The 20,000-nt window shown below is 37.0% G+C and overlaps 1 protein-coding gene across 1 annotated transcript in view; it reads left to right on the top strand.

The window, feature by feature from the left end:
- Positions 1-20,000, top strand: part of r3hdm2 (R3H domain containing 2) — a 91,926-nt gene that overhangs the window by 41,619 nt on the left and 30,307 nt on the right. The window contains 7 exon segments of the mRNA XM_081381576.1: positions 560-649; positions 924-1,047; positions 1,511-1,589; positions 2,248-2,307; positions 16,904-17,044; positions 18,869-18,977; positions 19,055-19,150. Coding sequence (XP_081237702.1) covers positions 560-649; positions 924-1,047; positions 1,511-1,589; positions 2,248-2,307; positions 16,904-17,044; positions 18,869-18,977; positions 19,055-19,150 — 699 coding nt within the window.

The raw sequence follows: 20,000 nt of genomic DNA, 5'->3' as shown, positions 1-20,000 counted from the left end.
GACCGGAGTTCTCCTTTAAAGGGTAACTCTGGCCAAAATGCAACCTAGGGTCGTTTTGTTAATCTGCCCGAGGCAAACTTTTCGTTTCTTCTTTTGAGCAACAGTGAGTTGTTCAAAATCTTTCTTTTTAGTAAACTCTGTGTACACAAACACTGTTCTCAGTGCTGGAGTTCATGTGTAGAGCCCCTGGTGATACTTCCAGCACAGTTTCATGTTGTGTCGAGCCTTCTTAGTGTTTTAAAAATAGCAATTTTTGATGTTATCATAATAGTGCCCCATTCACTCCCATTCACAAAGCATTTTAACCTAAAACGAAAATACGGTCAAACTTTAAAGTGGAGTTTCCATTCTAATTATGCTTTTAAACCAAAGTTTGCCTCGGGGAGATTCACAAAAAGAGCCTAGGTTGCATTTTGGCGAGTTACCCTTTAATGGACAGCACCAGTGGCAGCACAATCTTCACCTTGTTCATTCCCATAATGCATCTCCCTGGTATGAGATTTGAATTATTTGCTAATGTCTTTTGCTGATCTGTCTTTGTCCTGTGTCTCTGTCTCAGTCGAATGCAAAGCTTAAGCTGGTGAGGAGTCTAGCAGTGTGTGAAGAATCATCAGGTCCGTTTTCAACCGACGGTCCTCCAGAATCACAGGTAATGTCACATGATCACAGGTGACCTGATGTCACATGATCACAGGTGATGTGATGTCACAGTCGGTACGGTACCGAATAAATCTGTACAAGATCTCACTAGAATTGATTCTGTGATGTTTCATGATCCGTTGCAAACAGTTCAAACGGACACCATTAAGATATTGCCATTAAAATTTATATGCACACTATATATATATATATATACGCATGAATATTTAGTGTTCATTGATATTCATGTTTTTTGTTTATTCAATCCACCTGCACCCATGAAGGACATCATTCAGCTTCACATCAGCTGTCCATCCGATAAAGAGGAGGAGAAATCCTCAAAAGACGAGTACGAGAATGAGGAGAGGGAAAAGAAGGATAAAACTCCACGCAAGATGCTCTCGCGCGGTAATAACACACTTCCTGCTGTCACTATTCAATCTAAAGATATAAATAACATTCAGAACAGTTGCTGCAAATAAATTTTTTTTTTTTATAAATATTAATTTAAATGTTTATATATATATATATATATATATATATTTATATATATATATATATATATACAGTGGTGGTCAAAATTGATGGCACCCCTGATAAATATGATAAAAAATGGCTGTAAAAAATAAATCTGCATTGTTTATCCTTTTGATCTTTCATTCAAAAAATTCGCAAAAATCGAACCTTTCATTGAAGTAAAAGAATTGAAATTGGGGGGTAAATCACATTATGAAATAAATGTTTTTCTCCAAAACAGTCTGGCCATAATTGTTGGCACCCTGTCATTTCTAGATGAGCTGCTTCAGTGATTGAGCCTTCATGTTTTAGTGGTGACGTTCACATTGATCCGTTGTTTCCCGTTCTCTTCCAGACTCCAGTCAGGAATACACTGATTCCACAGGGATTGATGTGCACGAGTTCCTGGTGAACACACTGAAAAACAACCCCAGGTACAACAGGCCTCGCTCTAGACACAACAGTGACATCAGACTCATCCTCGGCCCTCGTCTCTGGTTACACTCGGGGTTTCCTTTGTCCGCCTCAGGCTATGTCTACATCAATCCGGATAACATTTGAAAACGCTCTCCGTCCACACTAGCGGTTTCAGGCGCTTCAGTATGGATGAGAAACTTTTGGAAAACGCCTGAAAACACTAAACATGACTAAACTTACGTCATCTTTTTTAAATGCCTCAGTTTTGACAGTCCAGACTACAACTGTGTTTTCCAATTTATCCACAGCTTCGTTTTCATTAATAAAATTGTTGAAAATATGTTTGGATTTTCAGTGTATGAACCGAAATGTTATTATGAGTTATTTGAAATGAGTTATGCATTTTTAGGTAATGACTGAGATTATTTGCTAATGTTTGCATGAGTATTATGTGATTAAGAGGTCAGTAGCATCTAGATTAGTTTTAATTCTATGACCCGTTATATGTGTTAATATTGCATATTCAAAAGTTTGTATTTACATTTGTATACTTCATCAGAAAAGCACATAGTGAAGTATATGAATCTGAATGCAGCGTCGGCCTCCATTTGATTCGTTTTTTTGTTTTTCTGGATCAGTTTTATGTCTAAAATTATTTTTTTTTAACTCTTTTAGAGACAGAATGATGCTGCTTAAGCTGGAACAGGATATACTGGAGTTCATAAATGATGAGAAGTAAGTCTATATATATATATATATGTGCAATAAAATTTATTACATTATGTACATTTTTATATATAATAGCATTTATTTGATATGGGACCTTTTGTAACATTATAAATGTTATTACTGTCACTTTTGATCAATTTAATGTCCTTGCTCTTTTTTTTAAGTACCCTAAATTTTTGAATAATAGTTTATGGTTTTCACAATCAATGTTAAGCAGAAAAAAAAATTCTAAATATAGCTGCGAGCAGCGATTACGGGCCCAAGCCGGTGGCACCGCAACCCCGGTGCCTTTAGTTACCTAAAGGCACCGGGGTGGCGGTACCGCCGGCTTTGGCCCTCCATCGCTGCTCGCATCTATATTTATATATATATATATATTATTGTTCAAAAGTTTGGGGTCAGTAAGATTTTTAATGTTTTTAGGAGAAGTCTCTTCTGCTCACCAAGGCTGCATTTATTGATTAAAAATACAAACAAAAACAGTAATATTGTGAAATATTATTCCAATTTAAAACAGCTGTTTTCAATTTTTAAATATTTTACATAGTAATTCATTTCTGTGATCAAAGTTGAGTTTTCAGCATCATTACTCCAGTCTTCAGTGTCACATGATCCTTCAGAAATCATACTAATATGATGATTGATGCTCAATAAATATTCATTATTATTTTCAATGTTGAAAACAGTTGTGTACAGATTTTTTTTTTCAAAATGCTTTGATGAATGTAAAGTTCAAAAGAACAGCATATATTTCAAATATATATATTTTTAACATTATAAATGTCTTTACTGTAACTGTTGATCAGTTTAATTCATCCTTCATAAATAAAAGTACTGATTTATTTTATTTATTTCCCCAAAAAATAAAGCTTTAGATTTCAGATAAATGCTGTTCTTTTGAACTTTCTATTCATCAAAGACTGTACACAACTGTTTTCGACATTTAAAATAATAATGAATGTTTCTTGAGTATCAATCATCATATTAGAATAATTTCTGAAGGATCATGTGACAGTGACGACTGGAGTAATGATGCTGAAAACTCAGCTTTGATCACAGGAATAAATAACAGTTTAAAATATATTAAAATAGAAAGCAGCTGTTTTAAATTGGAATAATATTTTACAATATTACTGTTTTTGTTTGTATTTTTAATCAAATAAATGCAGCCTTGGTGAGCAGAAGAAACTTCTCTGTTATGTGCGCGCCACAGACTGCACGCACGTCCGCTTAGAGTTCCGCCTTTTGCCTTCCGTCAATATTACGTTATTAGAAAAATATTTTTTTAGAGAATCGATTTTTTGACATTTGTGAATCGATTCAGAATCGTCCACGTCCGCATCGCGATGCATCTAAGAATACATTTTTTCTCCCACCCCTAGATTTCATACAACAGGTTAATAAACAGTTACAATTAAGTCACTTACATTTTAGATGCAATGTTGACTGTTTTTGTTCTGTTTCAGCAGCGAAAATAGTTAAACAAAGATCACGGCAGAACCATCACGCATCACGTGTTTTCTCATAACTGAACGATTCAGCATTTTTAACGAATCGGTTGACTCAAAGATTGAATGATCAATCCATAAACATCTGTCTTAATCATGATCGACTCATTCGAACAAATCGTTTGAACGAATGAATCAATGACTCGCTTATTAAGATGGATGCCTGGCAACACCTAATGGCGGTTTAGTGTTGTTTAAAAGCATCATTCTTTCCCACATGTGTGTGATTTGTGTGTGCAACATTATCATTATTTTTCTTACACTATTATATTAGCGATTTAAAAGCACCCACTCGTGTCACACGTCGATTAACCGGTGGGAAAATATCCTCAGACACATACCTAATAAATGTATATTTAAATACAATATTGGCCTACCTGGTAAAAAGTTTTATATACTATTTTGATGTCCTTTTGGACACAAGAGGGCAGTATAGCCCTATGTTTGCTTTTTTGTTGAACCAAATAGCACTAAATAGCCTGTTTTAACTTTTTCATTCTTCTTGAATTGCAAAAACAGAATAAAATGGGTTTAGTTGTGATATTTGTATACTTTTATATAGAAATAAATGGTATATAATTACATTTTTAGAAGATTTTTAGTGTTTCCTTTTTGGACATTATTTAATCCCTCGCCATAGCAAAACCGTTTGAGATATTTATTATCCATTCACAATTTAGCATATTTAATGTAGTTTCATCATGTTGAAAAAGTTTGGTACGAATAAAATAAATAGTTTTAGAGGAGTGGCTAAAAATTCAGAGGCTGATTTTGCAAAAAAATCCACATTCAGACCAAAATATCTGACTTCCTGATGGCCAGAGCTATTGAATGTAAATTAGAAAGTTGTCCGGCTTGATGAGAACAATATACAAACTATTTTTTCTTTACTGTAGTTAAAACTAACCCCCCCACTTTTGTCAAAAGCATGTTGAAAGTGACACACTTCCTGCTGCCAGTTGGTGGCGCTATAACTTTGACTCACAATAGCTACATCCATCTGATCGGCCTCTTACCACGAACACACTGCTGAAGTTTCATCAAGATCAGTTAACCCCTTGCCTGGCAGGGATCACCAGTGATCCCAACTATTTGTTGTTCAAAATGCATTACTATTTTAAAACATCACACTCTTACTTGATCTGGACAAAATCAGCATCATATGGAAGGTTCAAGACTCCAGCTTCGATATTTGACCACTGTTTATGATTAAACTGGTTTGCAGTGACATTAATTTTTTAATTTATGACAGGAGTGCAAAATAATTCATCTGTAACGATCGTTATTTTGAATAGAATTAATCACTCACACAACATCCATTCGCGTCTTCTCCAGTTTATTTGTGCTCAAATACATATAATAAACAGAATCCGTCAGGGCAATTATTACAATGGTGCGCATATTTGGAGAAATATTGATTAATTATCATATGTTAGTAAAATATTTCGACAATGCAGAATACAATTCCTATTCATTTTTCACTGAATAATACCATATAAACAGCTGAAACAGCGCACGGAGCTTGCTGTGTATCTCCTCTTCCTGATTTGAGACAGACATGACCTCGAAGAAATATGATTCGGCTGTCCATCTGTCAATCACCATCATGTGATTCAACGTGACCTCTTCTGCATGACGCGTCCTGTGTATACTTCCTGATTCAGCACATTCATGATAAACAAAGCGAACGTGACATTTCTTCACCGAAACAAGTTCTAATAAATGCACGATTTAAGTATGTGTGTTTTGTGTGTTATTTTCGTGCGATTTGGGGTATTTTTATATGAATAAAAAATAAAGGTAAGGATAAGCATAGCCCATAGCTTCATATAAAATGCTAAAAATAACATTTCACATTCGTTTTCTGACTTAAAACCATCATAAACCGCGACCGGAATATAATACAAACACTCGATGGTGTTTTAAAGTGAGCTTTAAATAAAAGTGTAATATTAATAAATTAAATTGTGTCATGTAGCTTGAGGCTAACTGTTGTGCTAATGCACCTGCTGCAGGAGCTGTCTATTCCATACAATCATTTTTTAAAAATAATTCGCATTTAAAAGTTCCAAGAATATTTTTTAGTTGTTTGTTCTCTGACAAGGCTTAAGTTAATAGGTGGATTATAGTCTATGAGGGTTACACATTATGTGTCAATGGCTAAGCATTATGCTAGAAGAAAGGCTATAATGGCTGCATTCAAACAAAAGAATAAGAATAAAAGAATGATGAAGACCATCACAGGTGTGAAAGCTTGGTCGATTTAAATGAAAAGAACATGAATGGGGCCAGTTATCTTTGCCAGACATAGTCAGAGACAGTAAATAGGTGTTTAGAGTGCAATAAACTATTTGTTGAGAAACTTGTTTGCTTTCTCTGAGAATTCTCCCCTGACATGGTCTCACAATAGGCTTCATAAAATGCATAATTTTAGAGATATCATTCTCAGACTTGAAATGAAGCATGACCACAGTTGTGGCTACACTTTAGTTGTGGTTATAAGTTGCTATCCTAAATTCACATAATATGTTTATATATTTAATAAATATATTTTTAATATTTGTTGTTTTTGTTTTATGTTTGAGCTTATATATCTCAATATTAATAACAGTCTGGTTAATTTTGAGTCTTGAACTGTAAACTCTCAAGGGTTGGCTTTCTAAATATATGTTGGTTATGTGTCTATTCAGAATGACTTATGAGCAGCAACCTTTTTATTTTGGGTATGTCATGTATGCAGCCCTTGCCAAAATTGGGGGTGAGAGGTAAGGGGTTAATGTATGCAGAAGTTATTCCACTTCCGTGTTTCTCTTTTCTCGCCATAAATTCGATTCCTCGCCACAGCCAAACCGTTCGAGATATCAAAAATCCGTCCGCAATTTAGCATCCTCAATGTCTTGACTACATGCACACCGAGTTTGAAGTGGACACAGTGAATTTTCTAGGAGGAGTATTTCACATTCCACAGCAAGCGTTTTCCAAACAACCCATAATAGCCGACTTCCTGTTGGGCTGGCGTAAAACTTGACCGGGGTAAAGTTGTTCGGCCCGATGAGATCTATATGTGTACCGAGTTTCATATTAATTCATGCGAGCGTGTTTGATATATGGATCAAGTTTTAGAACCCCGTTCAAGGGGGCGCTGTTGAGCCCCCCTGCCACGCCCGGGTACCAGCTTCAGCCCGGCCCTGATGGCCGTGGGTTCTGACCTGTGTGCAAAGTTTCAAGAGTTTTTGAGCACGTTAAGGACCCCAAAAGCCCCTGAAACCTTGATTAACAATATAAAAGCAATAGTCAAACCCCCCCCCCCCCCCTCACACACACACAGACACAGAGAGAGGGAGAGAAAATTCTTCAGAAAATCCACTTTCAAACCAAAATATCTCTCTTCCTGTTGGTCGGAGATGGTTCATGTAAATTAGAAAGTTGTCCGTCTTGATGAGAACAATACACATACCAAGTTTTGTGATTCTAGGAAAAACTAAGCCCCCATTTTTGACTAAAGGTGGCGCTACTGAGCCATTCCACCACGCCCGTTTCTGAAACTTTGCACATGTCTACGGGCTAATAAATGTGATGTGTCTGTTGAGTTTCATGCAATTTCAAGTATGTTAAGAGTCTCAAAAGCATCAAAAAATAATATTAAAGTTTGATGCGTTGCTACGGCAACAGTATCTAAGATATCAATAATCCTTTCACAGGTTTACATCTGCCGTGTGTCTATATTGTACACATAAAGTTTGAAGCAAATCGGGTAAAAATAAGATAGTGATTTCAAAGCATTTTGAAAGTGATGTACTTCCTGCTGCCTGTTGGTGGCGCTATAACTTTGACTCACAATAGTCACATCCATGTGATCGGCCTCTTACAACGAACACACTGCTGAAGTTTCATCAAGATCAGTTAATGTATGCAGAAGTTATAACACACTTCCTGTTTCATTTTTTCGCCATAAATTTGTTTCCTCGCCACGGCCAAACCGTTCGAGATATCAAAAATCCGTCCGCAATTTAGCATCCTCAATGTCTTGACTTCATGCACACCGAGTTTGGAGGCGAATCGATGAATTCCCTAGGAGGAGTACATTAAATTCCACAGCATGCGTTTCCAAACAACGCTAAATAGCCAACTTCCTGTTTGGCTGGCGTAAAACTTAGAGCACGAAAGTTGTTCGGCCCGATGAGGTCTATATGTGTACTGAGTTTCATATTATTACATGCAAGCGTGTCTGATTTATGGACAAGTGTTCGGATCCCGTTCCAGGGGGCGCTGTCGAGCCCCCCTGCCACGCCCGGGTACCAGCTTCAGTCCGGCCCTGATGGCCGCGGGTTCTGACCTGTGTGCAAAATTTCAAGAGTTTTCGAGCATGTTAAGGGCCCCAAAAGTGCCTGAAAGGTTGACAAAATAATAATAATAATAAATATAGCTGCGAGCAGCGATTACGGGCCCAAGCCGGTGGCACCGCAACCCTGGTGCCTTTAGTTACCTAAAGGCACCGGGGTGGCGGTACCGCCGGCTTTGGCCCTCCATCGCTGCTCGCAGCTATATTTATATATATATATATTATTGTTCAAAAGTTTGGGGTCAGTAAGATTTTTAATGTTTTTAGGAGAAGTCTCTTCTGCTCACCAAGGCTGCATTTATTGATTAAAAATACAAACAAAAACAGTAATATTGTGAAATATTATTCCAATTTAAAACAGCTGTTTTCAATTTTTAAATATTTTACATATTAATTCATTTCTGTGATCAAAGTTGAGTTTTCAGCATCATTACTCCAGTCTTCAGTGTCACATGATCCTTCAGAAATCATACTAATATGATGATTGATGCTCAATAAATATTCATTATTATTTTCAATGTTGAAAACAGTTGTGTACAGATTTTTTTTTTTTCAAAATGCTTTGATGAATGTAAAGTTCAAAAGAACAGCATATATTTCAAATATATATATTTTTAACATTATAAATGTCTTTACTGTAACTGTTGATCAGTTTAACTCATCCTTCATAAATAAAAGTACTGATTTATTTTATTTATTTCCCCAAAAAATACAATTTTAATTATTACTAACCCAAAACTTTTGAGCGGTAGTGTTTAACGTTACAAAAGCTTTAGATTTCAGATAAATGCTGTTCTTTTGAACTTTCTATTCATCAAAGACTGTACACAACTGTTTTCGACATTTAAAATAATAATGAATGTTTCTTGAGTATCAATCATCATATTAGAATAATTTCTGAAGGATCATGTGACAGTGACGACTGGAGTAATGATGCTGAAAACTCAGCTTTGATCACAGGAATAAATAACAGTTTAAAATATATTAAAATAGAAAGCAGCTGTTTTAAATTGGAATAATATTTTACAATATTACTGTTTTTGTTTGTATTTTTAATCAAATAAATGCAGCCTTGGTGAGCAGAAGAAACTTCTCTGTTATGTGCGCGCCACAGACTGCACGCACGTCCGCTTAGAGTTCCGCCTTTTGCCTTCCGTCAATATTACGTTATCAGAAAAATATTTTTTTAGAGAATCGATTTTTTGACATTTGTGAATCGATTCAGAATCGTCCACGTCCGCATCGCGATGCATCTAAGAATAAATTTTTTCTCCCACCCCTAGATTTCATACAACAGGTTAATAAACAGTTACAATTAAGTCACTTACATTTTAGATGCAATGTTGACTGTTTTTGTTCTGTTTCAGCAGCGAAAATAGTTAAACAAAGATCACGGCAGAACCATCACGCATCACGTGTTTTCTCATAACTGAACGATTCAGCATTTTTAACGAATCGGTTGACTCAAAGATTGAATGATCAATCCATAAACATCTGTCTTAATCATGATCGACTCATTCGAACAAATCGTTTGAACAAATGAATCAATGACTCGCTTATTAAGATGGATGCCTGGCAACACCTAATGGCGGTTTAGTGTTGTTTAAAAGCATCATTCTTTCCCACATGTGTGTGATTTGTGTGTGCAACATTATCATTATTTTTCTTACACTATTATATTAGCGATTTAAAAGCACCCACTCGTGTCACACGTCGATTAACCGGTGGGAAAATATCCTCAGACACATACCTAATACATGTATATTTAAATACAATATTGGCCTACCTGGTAAAAAGTTTTATATACTATTTTGATGTCCTTTTGGACACAAGAGGGCAGTATAGCCCTATGTTTGCTTTTTTGTTGAACCAAATAGCACTAAATAGCCTGTTTTAACTTTTTCATTCTTCTTGAATTGCAAAAACAGAATAAAATGGGTTTAATTGTGATATTTGTATACTTTTATATAGAAATAAATGGTATATAATTACATTTTTAGAAGATTTTTAGTGTTTCCTTTTTGGACATTATTTAATCCCTCGCCATAGCAAAACCGTTTGAGATATTTATTATCCATTCACAATTGAGCATATTTAATGTAGTTTCATCATGTTGAAAAAGTTTGGTACGAATAAAATAAATAGTTTAAGAGGAGTGGCTAAAAATTCAGAGGCTGATTTTGCAAAAAAATCCACATTCAGACCAAAATATCTGACTTCCTGATGGCCAGAGCTATTGAATGTAAATTAGAAAGTTGTCCGGCTTGATGAGAACAATATACAAACTATTTTTTCTTTACTGTAGTTAAAACTAACCCCCCCCACTTTTGTCAAAAGCATGTTGAAAGTGACACACTTCCTGCTGCCAGTTGGTGGCGCTATAACTTTGACTCACAATAGCTACATCCATCTGATCGGCCTCTTACCACGAACACACTGCTGAAGTTTCATCAAGATCAGTTAATGTATGCAGAAGTTATTCCACTTCCGTGTTTCTCTTTTCTCGCCATAAATTCGATTCCTCGCCACAGCCAAACCGTTCGAGATATCAAAAATCCGTCCGCAATTTAGCATCCTCAATGTCTTGACTACATGCACACCGAGTTTGAAGGGGACACGGTGAATTTTCTAGGAGGAGTATTTCACATTCCACAGCAAGCGTTTTCCAAACAACCCATAATAGCCGACTTCCTGTTGGGCTGGCGTAAAACTTGACCGGGGTAAAGTTGTTCGGCCCGATGAGATCTATATGTGTACCGAGTTTCATATTAATTCATGCGAGCGTGTTTGATATATGGATCAAGTTTTAGAACCCCGTTCAAGGGGGCGCTGTTGAGCCCCCCTGCCACGCCCGGGTACCAGCTTCAGCCCGGCCCTGATGGCCGTGGGTTCTGACCTGTGTGCAAAGTTTCAAGAGTTTTTGAGCACGTTAAGGACCCCAAAAGCCCCTGAAACCTTGATTAACAATATAAAAGCAATAGTCAAACCCCCCCCCCCTCCCCTCACACACACACAGACACAGAGAGAGGGAGAGAAAATTCTTCAGAAAATCCACATTCAAACCAAAATATCTCTCTTCCTGTTGGTCAGAGATGGTTCATGTAAATTAGAAAGTTGTCCGTCTTGATGAGAACAATACACATACCAAGTTTTGTTGCTGTTGATAAAACTAACCCCCCCACTTATGACTAAAGGTGGCGCTACTGAGCCCCTCACCACGCCCGTTTCTGAAACTTTGCACATGTCTACTGGATAATAAATGTGATGTGTCTGTCGAGTTTCATGCAATTTCAAGTATGTTAAGAGTCTCAAAAGCATAAAAAAAGAATATTAAAGTTTGATGCGTTGCCACGGCAACAGTATCTAAGATATCAATAATCCTTTCACAGGTTTACATCTGCCGTGTGTCTACATTGTACACATAAAGTTTGAAGCAAATCTGGTAAAAATAAGACAGTGATTTCAAAGCATTTTAATAGTGATGTACTTCCTGCTGCCTGTTGGTGGCGCTATAACTTTGACTCACAATAGTCACATCTGTGCGGTCGGCCTCTTACAACGAACACACTGCTGAAGTTTCATCAAGATCAGTTAATGTATGCAGAAGTTATAACACACTTCCTGTTTCATTTTTTCGCCATAAATTCGTTTCCTCGCCACGGCCAAACCGTTCGAGATATCAAAAATCCGTCCGCAATTTAGCATCCTCAATGTCTTGACTTCATGCACACCGAGTTTGGAGGCGAATCGATGAATTCCCTAGGAGGAGTACATTAAATTCCACAGCATGCGTTTCCAAACAACCCTAAATAGCCGACTTCCTGTTGGGCTGGCGTAAAACTTAGAGCACAAAAGTTGTTCGGCCCGATGAGATCTATATGTGTACCAAGTTTCATATTATTACATGCAAGCGTGTCTGATTTATGGACAAGTGTTCGGATCCCGTTCCAGGGGGCGCTGTCGAGCCCCCCTGCCACGCCCGGGTACCAGCTTCAGTCCGGCCCTGATGGCCGCGGGTTCTGACCTGTGTGCAAAATTTCAAGAGTTTTCGAGCATGTTAAGGGCCCCAAAAGTGGCCGAAAGGTTGACAAAATAATAATAATAATAAATATAGCTGCGAGCAGCGATTACGGGCCCAAGCCGGTGGCACCGCAACCCCGGTGCCTTTAGTTACCTAAAGGCACCGGGGTGGCGGTACCGCCGGCTTTGGCCCTCCATCGCTGCTCGCAGCTATATTTATATATATATATATATATATATATATATATATATATATATATATATATATATATATATATACATACATACATACATACATACATACATACATACATACATACATACATACATACATACATACATACATACATACACACACACACACACACACACACACACACACACACACACATACATATATATGTGTGTATATATATATATATATTATTGTTCAAAGGTTTGGGGTCAGTAAGATTTTTAATGTTTTTAGGAGAAGTCTCTTCTGCTCACCAAGGCTGCATTTATTGATTAAAAATACAAACAAAAACAGTAATATTGTGAAATATAATTCCAATTTAAAACAGCTGTTTTCAATTTTTAAATATTTTACATAGTAATTCATTTCTGTGATCAAAGTTGAGTTTTCAGCATCATTACTCCAGTCTTCAGTGTCACATGATCCTTCAGAAATCATACTAATATGATGATTGATGCTCAATAAATATTCATTATTATTTTCAATGTTGAAAACAGTTGTGTACAGATTTTTTTTTTTCAAAATGCTTTGATGAATGTAAAGTTCAAAAGAACAGCATATATTTCAAATATATATATTTTTAACATTATAAATGTCTTTACTGTAACTGTTGATCAGTTTAACTCATCCTTCATAAATAAAAGTACTGATTTATTTTATTTATTTCCCCAAAAAATAAAATTTTAATTATTACTAACCCAAAACTTTTGAGCGGTAGTGTTTAACGTTACAAAAGCTTTAGATTTCAGATAAATGCTGTTCTTTTGAACTTTCTATTCATCAAAGACTGTACACAACTGTTTTCGACATTTAAAATAATAATGAACGTTTCTTGAGTATCAATCATCATAATAGAATAATTTCTGAAGGATCATGTGACAGTGACGACTGGAGTAATGATGCTAAAAACTCAGCTTTGATCACAGGAATAAATAACAGTTTAAAATATATTCAAATAGAAAGCAGCTGTTTTAAATTGGAATAATATTTTACAATATTACTGTTTTTGTTTGTATTTTTAATCAAATAAATGCAGCCTTGGTGAGCAGAAGAAACTTCTCTGTTATGTGCGCGCCACAGACTGCACGCACGTCCGCTTAGAGTTCCGCCTTTTGCCTTCCATCAAAATTACGTTATTAGAAAAATATTTTTTAGAGAATCGATTTTTTGACATTTGTGAATCGATTCAGAATCGTCCACGTCCGCATCGCGATGCATCTAAGAATAAATTTTTTCTCCCACCCCTAGATTTCATACAACAGGTTAATAAACAGTTACAATTAAGTCACTTACATTTTAGATGCAATGTTGACTGTTTTTGTTCTGTTTCAGCAGCGAAAATAGTTAAACAAAGATCACGGCAGAACCATCACGCATCACGTGTTTTCTCATAACTGAACGATTCAGCATTTTTAACGAATCGGTTGACTCAAAGATTGAATGATCAATCCATAAACATCTGTCTTAATCATGATCGACTCATTCGAACAAATCGTTTGAACGAATGAATCAATGACTCGCTTATTAAGATGGATGCCTGGCAACACCTAATGGCGGTTTAGTGTTGTTTAAGAGCATCATTCTTTCCCACATGTGTGTGATTTGTGTGTGCAACATTATCATTATTTTTCATACACTATTATATTAGCGATTTAAAAGCACCCACTCGTGTCACACGTCGATTAACCGGTGGGAAAATATCCTCAGACACATACCTAATAAATGTATATTTAAATACAATATTGGCCTACCTGGTAAAAAGTTTTATATACTATTCTGATGTCCTTTTGGACACAAGAGGGCAGTATAGCCCTATGTTTGCTTTTTTGTTGAACCAAATAGCACTAAATAGCCTGTTTTAACTTTTTCATTCTTCTTGAATTGCAAAAACAGAATAAAATGGGTTTAGTTGTGATATTTGTATACTTTTATATAGAAATAAATGGTAATTACATTTTTAGAAGATTTTTAGTGTTTCCTTTTTGGACATTATTTAATCCCTCGCCATTGCAAAACCGTTTGAGATATTTATTATCCATTCACAATTTAGCATATTTAATGTAGTTTCATCATGTTGAAAAAGTTTGGTACGAATAAAATAAATAGTTTAAGAGGAGTGGCTAAAAATTCAGAGGCTGATTTTGCAAAAAAAATTCACATTCAGACCAAAATATCTGACTGCCTGATGGCCAGAGCTATTGAATATAAATTAGAAAGTTGTCCGGCTTGATGAGAACAATATACAAACTATTTTTTCTTTACTGTAGTTAAAACTAACCCCCCCACTTTTTTCAAAAGCATGTTGAAAGTGACACACTTCCTGCTGCCAGTTGGTGGCGCTATAACTTTGACTCACAATAGCTACATCCATCTGATCGGCCTCTTACCACGAACACACTGCTGAAGTTTCATCAAGATCAGTTAATGTATGCAGAAGTTATTCCACTTCCGTGTTTCTCTTTTCTCGCCATAAATTCGATTCCTCGCCACGGCCTTACCGTTCGAGATATCAAAAATCCGTCCGCAATTTAGCATCCTCAAAGTCTTGACTACATGCACACCGAGTTTGGAGGGGACACGGTGAATTTTCTAGGAGGAGTACTTCACATTCCACAGCAAGCGTTTTCCAAACAACCCATAATAGCCGACTTCCTGTTGGGCTGGCGTGAAACTTGACAGAGGGAAAGTTGTTCGGCCCGATGAGATCTATATGTGTACCGAGTTTCATATTATTTCATGCAAGCGTGTTTGATATATGGACCAAGTTTTCAAACCCCGTTCAAGGGGGCGCTGTTGATCCCCCCTGCCACACCCCTTTCTGAAACTTTTCACATGTCTACTGGCTAATAAGTGTTATGTTTCTATCGAGTTTCATCCAATTTCAAGCATGCTAAGAGTCTCAAAAGCATCAAAAAAGAATATTAAATTTTGAAGCGTTGCCACGGCAACAGTATCTAAGATATCAATCATCCTTTCGCAGGTCTACATCTGCAGTGTGTCTACATTATACACATAAAGTTTGAAGCAAATCGGGTAAAAATAAGAGGGTGATTTCAAATTATTTTGAAAGTGACACACTTCCTGCTGCCAGTTGGTGGCGCTATAACTTAGACTCACAATAGTCACATCAGTGTGATCGGCCTCTTACAACGAACACACTGCTGAAGTTTCATCAAGATCAGTTAATGTATGCAGAAGTTATAACACACTTCCTGTGTCCCATTATTCGCCATAAATTCGTTTCCTCGCCATGGCCAAACCGTTCGAGATATCAAAAATCCGTTCGCAATTTAGCATCCTCAATGTCTTGACTTCATTCACACCTAGTTTGGTGGCGATCGGATGAATTCCCTAGGAGGAGTATTTCACATTCCATTGTATGCATTTTCCAAACAACGTATAATAACCGACTTCCTGTTGGGCTGGTGTAAAACTTAGAGCACGAAAGTTGTTCGGCCCGATGAGATCTATATGTGTACTGAGTTTCATATTATTACATGCAAGCGTGTTTGATTTATGGACCAATTTTTCCGACATAATTCCAGGGGGCGCTGTCGAGCCCCCGTGCCACGCCCGGGTACCAGCTTTAGTGCGGCCCTGATGGCCGCAGGTTCTGACGTGTGTGCAAAATTTCAAGAGTTTTTGAGCATGTTAAGGGCCCCAAAAGTGCCAGAGAAGTAGAAAAAAATAATAATAATAATAATAATAATAATAATAATAATAATAATAATCCTACCGAAAACAATAGGGCCTTCGCCCTTTCAGGGCTTGGGCCCTAATAATAATAATAATAATAATAATCCTACCGGAAACAATAGGGCCTTCGCCCTTTCAGGGCTTGGGCCCTAATAATAATAATAATAATAATAATCCTACCGGAAACAATAGGGCCTTCGCCCTTTCAGGGCTTGGGCCCTAATAATAATAATAATCCTACCGAAAACAATAGGGCCTTCGCCCCTTCAGGGCTTGGGCCCTAATAATAATCCTACCGAAAACAATAGGGCCTTCGCCCCTTCAGGGCTTGGGCCCTAAATATTTTCATACATGCATATATATAATTTTTTTTTTAAATATATACACACACACGCACATGCATACACAGTACATACATACATACACGCACACACATATGCGCGCATACATACACACATGCATACATACACACATATACATGCATACACAGTACATGCATACATATGCACACACACACACACACACACACACACACACACACACGCATACACATGACATGCATACATACATACACACAGGCATACATACATGTTCATGTTTCTCTCCTTCCATAGTAAATGTTGGTGTTTTATACTTGAGTAGTTGATATTTGTCGCCCCCTTTTGGTGGCTTGAGAGCATTGCAGTAATGTGGTTGTTTTACTCTAAGCACGACTCAGTATATTACAGAATGGTGTTGGTGCTGTGGTAAATGCATTGTATTTTCTTTGTACTAATGATGATTTTGCATCCATGTTTTCAGTAATCAGTATAAGAAGTTCCCTCAAATGACCTCATATCATCGCATGCTGCTGCATCGAGTCGCTGCCTATTTCGGCATGGATCACAACGTGGACCAAACGGGCAAAGCGGTCATCATCAACAAGACCAGCAACACTCGCATGTAAGATTCGCTCTGATCCGACGGGAATGATCGGAACCAGGGTTTGAAATGAACGTTTTCACTCACTGGCCAATTTGGCTACTAAATTAAGTTATCGGCCATTCAGAACAAAACTAGCCAAAAAAATAAAATAAATGAACCAGAACAAAACGAAAAATTATTAAAAAAGTGTGATTATTTGAAAAAACAAAAAAATAAGAAAAGAAATTAACCAGATTACCTACGTTACAGCTTATATAGCCTATACATATATAATATTATTAATATTTTTATTAGCCTATAAAATTTGGATTTCCGTTATTTGTTTCGTAGTGACGTGTGTGTTTGAGTGAGCCAGATATGAGCAGATTCTGTGCAATACGCTGTATTTAATACATCATGAGGACCCACGAGTATTTGCGCTATATCTGCACTGATTTGTCTTACACGAACTTCCCCAGCAAAGTGAGTAAACGTAATAAATAACACGCCAGATTGGCTCGTGATTTGAGAGTGTTTCCCGCCACAGTTGATTTTTACTCGCATTTGGCGTGTTTGGGTGTGTTAATGTCAAACCCTGGGGCTGGTTGCATAAACATCACTATTATGTGAAGACAGTGTCTAAAGTTCTAGCGTGACCCACGATCAGCCAGTCTTACTCCTCCGTATCAAATTAGGCTAATCTATATTTTGATGTAACTGATTTATAAAAGCTATGAACAGTCTTAAAGGCGCAGTTTTAGCGGCATCTAGTGATGAGGTTGTGAATTGCACCCAACAGAAGTTACGGTTGCAGACAGGAAGTGATGTCGTCGTCTGAGACAGCAGAGAGTAGCCAGTTTAGCAATGAGGTTTCTTTACAAAGATAATAATAAATAATAATTCGTTACATTTATATAGCGCTTTATCTGAGACCTCAAAGCGCTTTACATAGAAGGGGGGAATCTCCTCAACCACCACCGATGTGCAGCATCCACCTGGATGATGCGACGGCAGCCATATTGCGCCAGAACGCCCACCACACACCAGCTTACTGGTGGAGAGGAGACAGTGATGAAGCCAATCAGTATATGGGGATGGTTAGGAGGCCATGATGGATAGAGGCCAAGGGGCAAATTTGGCCAGGATGCCGGGGTTACACCCCTACTCTTTTTCGAACGGCATCCTGGGATTTTTAATGACCACAGAGAGTCAGGACCTCGGTTTAACGTCTCATCCGAAGGACGGTGCTCTTTTGGCAGTATAGTGTCCCCGTCACTATACTGGGGCGTTAGGACCCACACAGACCACAGGGTGAGCACCCCCTGCTGGCCTAACTAACACTTCTTCCAGCAGCAGCCTGTTTTTTCCCAGGAGGTCTCCCATCCAGGTACTGACCAGGCTCAGCCCTGCTTAGCTTCAGTGGGCAACCAGTCTTGGGCTACAGGGTGATATTCAAAGATGAATCAAGAAATTATGTTTACTTAATTATTCAGTAAAACGATGATATTGCGAATATTATTGTCACTTGTTCATCATTGTGTCAGTGTTTTATTCGCTGACTTTAGCTCGCTTCTTTACACGAAGAACAACATAGTGATGAAACGCATCGATGTAAGCGGACACGCGGTGTGTGTAGGGAGAAATGCTCATTCTAAGCTAATAAAAACATAAGTTCATTATGTAAGCTCTTTATACACCACTGAAAACATATGTATATGATATTGCATTTCTGTCAACAGATCCTCCTGAATATTACACACTGCACCTTTAAAGAAAATAATGTGGTCTAACTCTAACTAGTCTTATCGGTTTATGCAACCGGCCCCTGATCGTGACTTCTCGCCCCATCTGTGTGTGTTTCAGTCCTGAGCAGAGGTTCTCCGAGCACATTAAAGATGAGCGCACCATGGACTTCCAGAAGAAGTTCATCCTGAAGCGAGACGACGCTAGCATGGATAAGGATGATAATCAGGTTTGTGTTCTGCTCTTGTTCCTCTGTCGTCGTGTGTCTGTGGTGCTTCTGAATCCCCTGCTCTCTCCTTCGCTCAGATCCGTGTGCCGCTTCAGGACGGCCGTCGCAGTAAATCCATCGAGGAGCGAGAGGAAGAGTACCAGCGCGTCAGGGATCGCATCTTTGCGCGAGAAGTAAGCGCTAACTCCAGCGTTCCTCAGGAACACGTGCTGTGCTGAACTCACTGCAGGGTCACACTCTTTCCTTTACTTTATTTCAGTGAAATCAATGCAATATATTTTTATAATATATATATTTTTTATATTATGTATTTATTTTTTTACATAATATTTTTATAGTAACATTTATTTTTGTAGGAATTTTTTGGTACCAAGTAAGATTTATGTAATTATGATCCATTTGTTTCTACAATTTTTACAATACTTTTAATCAATGTATATTGGGCCACACTCATACTCCTCCCGGAATATGAGTGAATTATTATAATTTTTTTCAGTAAAATCAATGTCAATTTTTTTTTATGTAATATTATGTATTTTTAGGGAATTTTATGGTACTAAGTAATAATTATGATCCATTTGTTTCCAATATTTTTTATTTATTTATTTGTTTTTGTTTTCTTCTATTTTTTCCCCAAATAATCCCTTCATTGTTGTGTGCTTTTTTCTGCACTTGTATTTTTTTCTTTCATTAATTTTTTTGTTGAGATATATAATTTGTGTTTACATGGCAAGTAGGGCTGGGTGATATGTTAAAATATATTGCGAAATAATAAAATATTTCGATATCCAATTATATAATCTACCTGAAGTTGCCCTAAGAGCAAGTGCCACAAAAGTGTTATACAATAAAAAAAATTTATTACAATTTAAAAGTGACAAAAATGCTAAAAACAGTCTTTGAAATAGTTTCAAAGCTGATTTTTTTTTTTACGTTTTTTGTTTTTGAAGAATTATTAGTTTATAGTGACCACAAAAAATCACAGTAACCCAGTAAACAGATCCATACGTTCATACATAATTC

The sequence above is a fragment of the Scardinius erythrophthalmus genome (assembly GCF_964197995.2).
Source record: "Scardinius erythrophthalmus genome assembly, chromosome: 12".
NCBI lineage: Eukaryota > Metazoa > Chordata > Actinopteri > Cypriniformes > Leuciscidae > Scardinius > Scardinius erythrophthalmus.
Note: the sequence above shows the minus strand (reverse complement) of the source record. Positions and strands in the feature narration are given on the sequence as shown.